The sequence below is a fragment of the Tachyglossus aculeatus genome, chromosome 6 (genome assembly GCF_015852505.1).
Source record: "Tachyglossus aculeatus isolate mTacAcu1 chromosome 6, mTacAcu1.pri, whole genome shotgun sequence".
NCBI classification, from domain to species: domain Eukaryota; kingdom Metazoa; phylum Chordata; class Mammalia; order Monotremata; family Tachyglossidae; genus Tachyglossus; species Tachyglossus aculeatus.
Window position 1 is genome coordinate 6,737,182 of NC_052071.1, and position 8,474 is coordinate 6,745,655.

General features: G+C 51.3%; 1 protein-coding gene across 1 annotated transcript in view; it reads left to right on the forward strand.

The window, feature by feature from the left end:
* The window catches only part of HSPA4L (heat shock protein family A (Hsp70) member 4 like), a 51,805-nt gene extending 43,331 nt beyond the window's left edge, over nt 1-8,474 (forward strand). Inside the window, exons 15-19 of the mRNA XM_038748219.1 lie at nt 1,151-1,276; nt 3,394-3,501; nt 5,801-5,920; nt 7,064-7,225; nt 7,714-8,474. Coding sequence (XP_038604147.1) covers nt 1,151-1,276; nt 3,394-3,501; nt 5,801-5,920; nt 7,064-7,225; nt 7,714-7,905 — 708 coding nt within the window. The 3' untranslated portion in view covers nt 7,906-8,474. The remainder of the gene's footprint in view (nt 1-1,150; nt 1,277-3,393; nt 3,502-5,800; nt 5,921-7,063; nt 7,226-7,713) is intronic.

Here is an 8,474-nt window from a genome sequence, read left to right on the forward strand (position 1 = left end):
TAAATAAATACATAGAGTAATAAATATGTACAAACATATATACATATATACAGGTGCTGTGGGGAAGGGAAGGAGGTGGGGCATGGGCCTGGTAGTCATCATCATCAATCGTATTTAGTGAGCGCTTACTGTGTGCAGAGCACTGTACTAAGCGCTTGGGATGTACAAGTTGGCAACATATAGAGACAGTCCCTACCCAACAGTGGGCTCACAGTCTAAAAGGTAGTCACAGGGTTTCTGCTGCATAGGGACGGGGTACGGGCCTGGGAGTCACAAGGTTTGCTGCCATTTGTCTGCTGCATGGGGTTGGGGCACGGGCCTGGGAGTCATCATCATCAATCGTATTTAGTGAGCTCCTACTGTGTGCAGAGCACTGTACTAAGCGCTTGGGAAGTACAAATTGGTAACATATAGAGACAGTCCCTACCCAACAGTGGGCTTACAGTCTAAAAGGGGAGACAGAACAAAACCAAACATGCTAACAAAATAAAATAAATAGAATAGATATGTACAAATAAAATAAATAAATAGAGTTATAAATATGTACAAACATATATACATATATACAGGTGCTGTGGGGAAGGGAAGGAGGTGGGGCATGGGCCTGGTAGTCATCATCATCAATCGTATTTAGTGAGTGCTTACTGTGTGCAGAGCACTGTACTAAGCGCTTGGGAAGTACAAGTTGGCAACATATAGAGACAGTCCCTACCCAACAGTGGGCTCACAGTCTAAAAGGTAGTCACAAGGTTTCTGCTGCATAGGGACGGGGCATATAAGAACAGACCGACACGTTCCTGCCCACGGGGTAGAGGGGGAGACAGACATTAATATACATAAATAAATAGATAAATTACAGATCTGTGCACATACGTGGGCAGGGATTGTGGATCGTGGGCTGGGAACGTGCCTCCCAAATCTCTTGTACTGTCCTCACCCAAGTGCTTAGTGCAGTGCTCTGCACATAGTAAGTGCTCAAGAAATACCCTTGATTGATTGTGAGAAGGGACCGCGTCTCCCAACTCTGTCACACCGTTGTCTCCCAAAACGCTTGCTACGGTCCTGGGCCCACGGGGAGCGCTCCATAAACAGCACCGATGGATGCTATTAGGTGGGCGGACGTAGTTGATGGCCGGCCTCTCTTCCGCAGGGCAAGATGATCATGCAGGACAAGCTGGAGAAGGAGAGGAACGATGCGAAGAACGCCGTCGAAGAGTACGTGTACGACCTGAGAGACAAGCTGGCCAGCGTCCTCGAGAAGTTTGTCGCCCAAGAGGTGAGGGCAGAGCCCGAGATGGCGGGCCACGGGACTGAGCGTTGGGGAGAGGGCACTAGATTAACGGTCTCATGGGCGAGAGACCCATTCAGCCAACCGATCGGTCAGTCTTATTGACCGAGTGCATATTCTGGTCAGAGCACTGTACGAAGTGCTTGGGAGAGCACAGCGACCGAGTTGATTGACATATTCTCTGCCCATGGGGAGCTTACAACCAAGAGCGACGAAATCACCAAAAATAATAATAGTCTAAAAACATCATCACCGGCTGCTCCCTGGGGCTTTGACCTGATTGGGCCCTTTAGCCTAGTGCTTTCCTCGACGGTCATTTGAAAATCTAAAGGGTCGTTCTCTTTTTTAGTCTTCTTTTCTAGCGGTATTTGTTTTTTGGAGGGCTTTTTCTTTTTATGGTATTTTTTAAGCGCTCACTATGTGCTAGGCAGTGTACCAAGCGCTGGAGTAGATAGGAGCTAATCAGGTTGGACACAGTCCCCATGCCCATGCTGCTCACAGTCTTCATCCCTATTTGACAGAAGAGGGAACGGAGGCCCAGACAAGTGACGTGACTTACCTGAGGTCCCACAGCAGACAAGTGGCGGAGCCGGGTTGAGAATTCGGGTTCTTCTTACTCCCAGGCCAGGACTCTAGCCGCTAGGCCGCCCTGCTTCTGGGTGTCCGGCACTGTTCTCACAGGGAGGTAGTCATTAATATAAATAAATAAGCTATAGATGTGGACATACGCATTGTGGGGCTTAGGGTGGTGTGAATATCAAGTGCTTAAAGGAGATACAGGAAGTGCCCAGGGGACACAGAAGGGAGACCGAATGGGGCAAGTGAAGGCTTAGTCGTTTGGAGGACGTGTGATTTTAGGAGGACTTTGAAAGTAGACTTTTGTGTATGAAAGGCTCGCAGTCTTAATCCCCATTTTACAGATGAGGGAACTGAGGCACAGAGAAGTTCAGTGACTTGCCCATACAGCAGAGATGTGGCAGAGCTGGGATTAGAGCCCATGACCTCTGACTCCCAAGCCTGTGCTCTTTCCACTAAGCCAAGCTCCTCCTTATATATTTGTCTGTGTATACATATATATGAAGATCAATATATAAATTTACATACTTATAAAATATTTGTCATAATAGACTTGATATGAGTGTATATGTCTGGATATTAAGTGCTTAATACATATTACTATTACTGTTATTGTTATTATAGCTATTATCACTATTATTATTACATATATACACCTGTCTCCATGGTTTGGTTTGCTGTTTTTCTCCCCCTTCTAGACTGTGAGCCCGTTGTTGGGTAGGGACCGTCTCTATATGTTGCTGACTTGTACTTCCCAAGCGCTTAGTACAGTGGTCTGCGTACAGTAAGCACTCAATAAATACGATTGAATGAATGAATGAAAGGGGAGGGCGTTCCAGGCCAGAGGGAGGATGTGGGCGAGGGGTCGGCGGCGAGAAAGACGAGATCAGGGTGCAGTGAGTAGGTTGGCATTAGTCAAGAGTATTTTTTGAGCGCTTACTGTGTGCAGAGTACTGTTCTAAGTGTATGGGAGAGGACAGAATAACAATATAACGGACATATTCCCTGCCCACAAGGAGCTTACAGTCTAGAGGGGGAGACAGACATTAATAGAAATAAATAAAACGACAGATATGGACCTAAATGCTTTGGGCCTGGGATGGGGGGGATGAATCAATGGAGCAAGGCTGGGGACGCAGAAGGGAGTGGGAGAAGAAGAAAGAAGGGCTTAGTCAGGGAAGGCCTCTTGGAGGAGATGGGCCTTTAATAAGGCTTTGAAGCGGGGGAGAGTCAATGTCTGCCAGATAAGAGGAGGCAGGAGGGGTCGGCGGCGAGATAAACGAGATGGCGGCGCAGCGAGAAGGTTAGTGTTAGAAGAGCAAAGTGTGCGGGCTGGGCTGGAGTTGGAGAGCAGCGAGGGTGAGGTAGGAGGGGGCGAGCTTCCGAAATGCCCCGGTTTGATTTTTCCAATGGCGTGTTAATGAGGTAGCAATCTGAAGAGCCAGCTCGCGTCGGTCCCCCTTCCTCGTGGTTTTATCCCCCCCAGTGTCGGAGGAAAGTGCCGTTAACCAGGGGCTTCCTTTAACTAGGACTCAAGTCGGCTGACGCTCATGCTGGAGGACACTGAAAACTGGCTCTACGAGGACGGCGAGGACCAGCCCAAGCAAGTTTATATCGACAAGCTTCAAGAATTGAAGGTGACACACCTCTGGCCCACAACGGTTTAAAAAAAAAAATCACCTGGCAATGTGTGTATGTGTGTGTGTATGTACAGATGGGTATTTATCGTTCTATGGTACTCTCCCAAGTGCTTAATGCAGTGCTTTGCACGCAGTAAGCTCTCAAGAAATATAATTGAATGAATGAATCGTAGCCATGAGATTGGCTCATCTTCACTGTGGGAGTCCCCAGAAGAAGCCAAGAGAGGTCCGTTTATGGCTTTTCCCGTCTTTGGGCATCACGTCAATATGGGCAGGTAGGGGGTCTGGTGTGGTGGGTGGCCTCTGTCCCTGTTTCTTTCTCTGTCTCAGCCTCTTTCTCTTTGTCTCCATTTCTCTTTCTTTGTGTCTCTGACTCTTTGTTCATCTCTCTGCCTCTGTTTCTCGCTCTGTCTTTGCCTCTTTCTCTGTCTCCTTTTCTCCCTTCTCTCACCATAAATCAACCAATCGAAGGTATTGATGGAGTACTTACTGTGTGCAGAGCACTTGTACTAAGCGCTTGGGAGAGTTCACTGTAACAGAGTTGATAGACCCTTTCCCTGCCCACAAGGAGCTTGTAGTCTAGGCAAGCTCCAAGAGGTCTCCTTTGGTCTGTGGGGGATTTCTGTCCCGGGACTGGTGCAGCCAGAACACAGACCCTTGTGCCAGGGGATTTCTTTGGAAGAAATAGCCTTTGAGTTGTGCGTCATCGGGGGCCTGTGCCAGAGTCTGGTGTGAATTTGAGATCAGTCTGATGCCCCGTGCTGTGGTATGAGCTCTGAAGGCAGGGAAGTAGCGCTTAGAACAGTGCTCCAGCCCTTAGAACAGTACTCCAGTGCTTAGAATGGGGCTTTGCACCTAGTAAGCGCTTAACAAATACCATTTTAATAAAAAAGTGAGGGTTTTTTCAGTGTTTTACACCGAATTGAGCCAGGTGCCCCCTGCCTATTTAAGTAGGCCCATTCCAGATACCCCTTTCAGATCTCCGGGACAAGTGGGCCGTCAGGCCGAGGTTTCGGCCCCTGGTGTCTCTTCCCTCTAATAATGATAATTCTGGTATTTCTTAGGTGCTTACTGTGTGCCAGGCACTGTACACAGGACTGGGGTGGGTACCAGCTGATCGGATGGGATGCAGTCCTTGTGACTCGGGCCTTGCAGTCTCATCCTCATCGGACAGGGGCAGGAACTGAGGCCCAGAAAAGTGAAGTGACTTGCTCAAGGCCACCCAGCTGACAAGTGGCAGAGCCGGGATTCGAACCCGTGACCTTCTCCCAGGCCCGGGCTCTAGCCACTCTGCCATGCTCTAAGCCCACCTGTGCCCGCTGTCTGCTAGAAAGGACTCTCCTCCTCATTCCCTCTCCCTCCTGCCCCCTCCACCCACCCCTCTCAGAGGAAGAGAAGGAAACAACCTGTCAGTCAGTCAGGCATATTTATTGAGCGCTTACTGTGTGCAAAACACTGTCCTAAGCGCTTGGGAGAGTACAGTACAACAATAGACACATTCCCTGCCCACAACGAGCTTACAGTCTACGGGGGGACACAGACATCTGTATAAATGAAGAGATTCTAATCCCGGCTCCGCCCCTTGCCCACTGTATGATTTTGGGTAGGTCACTTTGCTTAATAATAATCATCCTGATAATCATAATAATAATAGTAAATGCAAGATAATCAAGTCTGGCATGGGACTCACGGTCTAAGGAGAAGGGAGAATGGGTATGGAATCCCCGTTTTGCACAGTTGAGGGAAATGAGGCCCAGAGAGGTGAAGCGACTTGCCCAGGGTCACCCAGCGGGCAAAGGGCGGAGCCAGAATTAGAACCCAGGTCCTTCTGAGTCCCAGGCCCGGGGCGCCTTCCAGTAGGCCACGCCGCTTCCCTGCGCCTCAGTGTCCTTGTCTGTAAAGTGGGGAGTCCGTGGCTGTTCCCCCCTCCTCCTTAGACTTTGAGCCCCTTGTGGGTCAGGGACAGTGGGTCAGTCCAGACAACAACTGGGGGAATCTACTCCAGTGCTTAGTACAGTGCTGGGCGTGTAGTAAGCTCTCAACAAACACCGCAGTTATTCTTATCATCATGATGATGATGGTGATGAAGAGATTGCACTCATTTGGGAGATCGTAAGCTCGTTATGAGTCTGCTAATTCTGTCGGATCGTCCCCTCTAAAGCGCTTAGTCGAGGATTGATTGATTTTTCTTCCCCCCGGATGTCTGTTGCCCTGCTTCCACCTCCGCTCCCGGTCTCTCGGCGAGTCCGTCGGGACGCCCCCGGCCCAACTCCTCTGCCTCCTTCCCCTCTTGCAGAAACTCGGCCAGCCCATTCACACGAGATACGTGGAGCACGAAGAGAGACCGAAAGCGATGAACCACCTGGGGAAGAAGATCCAGCTGCTGATGAAAGCGGTCGAAGCCTTCAAGAGCAAGGTAGCCTTCGGCCGGCGGGCTGACAAGTTGGGCCACGTTTCGCGTTGTCACTCCGGGGTGGGGATTGAAATAGTCACGATTTCCGGTGAAATTCGCTACTGCTCAACGCCAACAACCGAGTGCCCAGTGGCAGAGTTTTCATTTATTTCGAGAAGCAGCTTGGCCTAGTGCCAGGAAGGGAGTAAGAGAGACCTGGGTTCTCATCCCGGCTTCCCCACGTGTCTGCTGGGGGACCTTGGGCGTGTCATTTCACTTTTCTGGGTCTCAGTTCCCTCATCTGTAAAATGGGGATGAAAATGGGGATTAGACCCAATCCCTAATATGATTATCTCTTTATCTCTTCCCCTCCCCTAGTTCAGCACTTGGCACCTAGTCAGCACTTAATAAATGCTGTAATTATATTATTATCGTTATTATTATTAATTTCTGAAGTGCTTCAGCCTCCGCACCACCCTGACTGCTGTAAAAAAAAAAAAAATCCCATTTCTAAAAGGGGCAGGAAGGAGAGCCGGGAACTAGAAGAAGAGGCTACGAGAATGTCAGGCAGTCATATTTATTGGCCACTTACCGTGTGCAGAGTGCTGTACTGAGCGCTTGGTAAAGGACCCTGGCCGCACAGCACTACAGGGACTTGATCTGTTATATCCTTGTGTTGTCCTCTCCCAAGTGCTCTGTACAGTGCTGTGCACACGTTTAGCGCTCAGTAAGTACGAATGACTTACTGATTGACCGTTTTCTTCTTCAGCATGCCTTAATCCCAGTTGAGAACAATCTGCTTTCTTTATTCTGCTCACAAGACTAGTAACCAGAAGGGATTATTCCCTTCAAAAGATTTAGCCAAGTAATAATTGTGGTATTTGTTAAGCGCTTGCTTTGTGCCAGGCACTTTACTAAGTACTGGGGTGGATACAAGCAAATCAAGTTGGACACAGTCCCTGTCCCATGTGGGGCTCACAGTCTCTGTCCCCATTTTCAGGTGGGGGAGCAGAGACCCAGAGAAGTTAAGTGATTTACCCAGGGTGACTCAGCCGAGAAGTGGCCGAGATGGGATTAGAACCCAAGTCTTCTGATTCCCGGTCCCGGAATCTAGCCACTAGCCTCACTCCCTCGTCGCATTCCCACCCACATATCTTTCTTTCTCAGGATGAAAAATACGATCATTTAGATGCCGCCGAAATGGACAAAGTGGAGAAATCCATTAACGAAGCCATGAGTTGGCTGAACAGTAAGATGAACGCCCAGAACAAGCTCGGCCTGACCCAGGACCCCGTGGTCAAAGTAGCAGAAATAATCGCCAAGGCCAAGGTAAAAATTAAATAAAATAAAAAATCTCGGCCGCTTCAGGCCCGTGCCAACGGGACCCAGCGCCTTGCCGCTGAGGAGGGCTGGGGAGAGCGGGGTTCCCGGACCGTAGCTAGACGATTTGGGATGGCACCAGATGACCGGGGAGAGATGCTCGAGGTTTTCCCAGGGAGCCGATCGGGTGGTTCCTTTGGATCACCTCACGCCCGAGTGGGAGGAGTGGTGGGAAGATGGAGGTTTGGAACCGAGGACGGGGAACGAGGGGACAGGGTATGTGGGTCTGAGGAGAGGCCTTGGGGGCGGGAAGGAAGCGAGGTGTGCCGGCCAGGCAGCGGAGCCATCCTTGGAAGCGGAAACGTCCGCCGAGGCGACCCTCACCGCGGGTCGCTCACGCCCGGCCTGGCGCTTCCAGGGATGACCCCGAAAACTCCCGCGGAGACTCCGAACCCATTCTCTCCCTGTCTCTGTCTGTCTGGACCCGCTGCCGGCAGGAACTGGAGGCATTCTGTAACCCCATCGTGTCCAGGCCCAAACCCAAAGTGGAGGCGTCAGAAGACCAGACCCGGGGGAACGGCGAGACCAACGGGCCGGCGGACGGCCAGGGGGCCGCCGGGCCCAAGGCGGACGCGGCCGGCGAGGACCCGCCGCCCGCCAGGCCGCCCGGGGACATGGAGGTGGACTAGGGGCCCGCTTCCCCCACCCCCGGCCTCCCCGACGGTACGAGTGACCAACCGCGGGGCCCTCCGTGCCCTCCACCCTCCCTCCCCGGCCCCCTCCCTCCACCCGGCAGATGTTCCGTTTCTTCATAGCCACCTGGGTCATTTGTAGTAGTTTGGAAAACGTGTTTTCTATCGAGTGCACTTCCAACGCCCCGTCCGTGGACGCCCGCTTTCTGTGGAGCTTAAGCTGAATAGATGGTTTAGACGAGTTTGAGCCGCCTCCCCACCCGCCCCTCGCCCGTTCTCCCCCTCAGCTCTGTTCCCCCCCCACCCCCGGCCCGCACTGAAACGCGGAACGGACCCTCGGCAACGATCTACCTTAACGTCAAGCTTCTCTTGGCCCCCCTTATCCGGGAAAGGACACGACCGTACCGCGCTACCGACCCGCAAGCGGAGAGGAGGGAAATGGTTTCGAGAAACGGAAACGGGGAAATCGATGGGGCTTTAAAGCCACCCGAGCACTGACCTTTTTTTCTAGTGATTGTACTGTTCTAATTTAACGATTAAAAACAAACGAGAGAGGTTGGCTGACA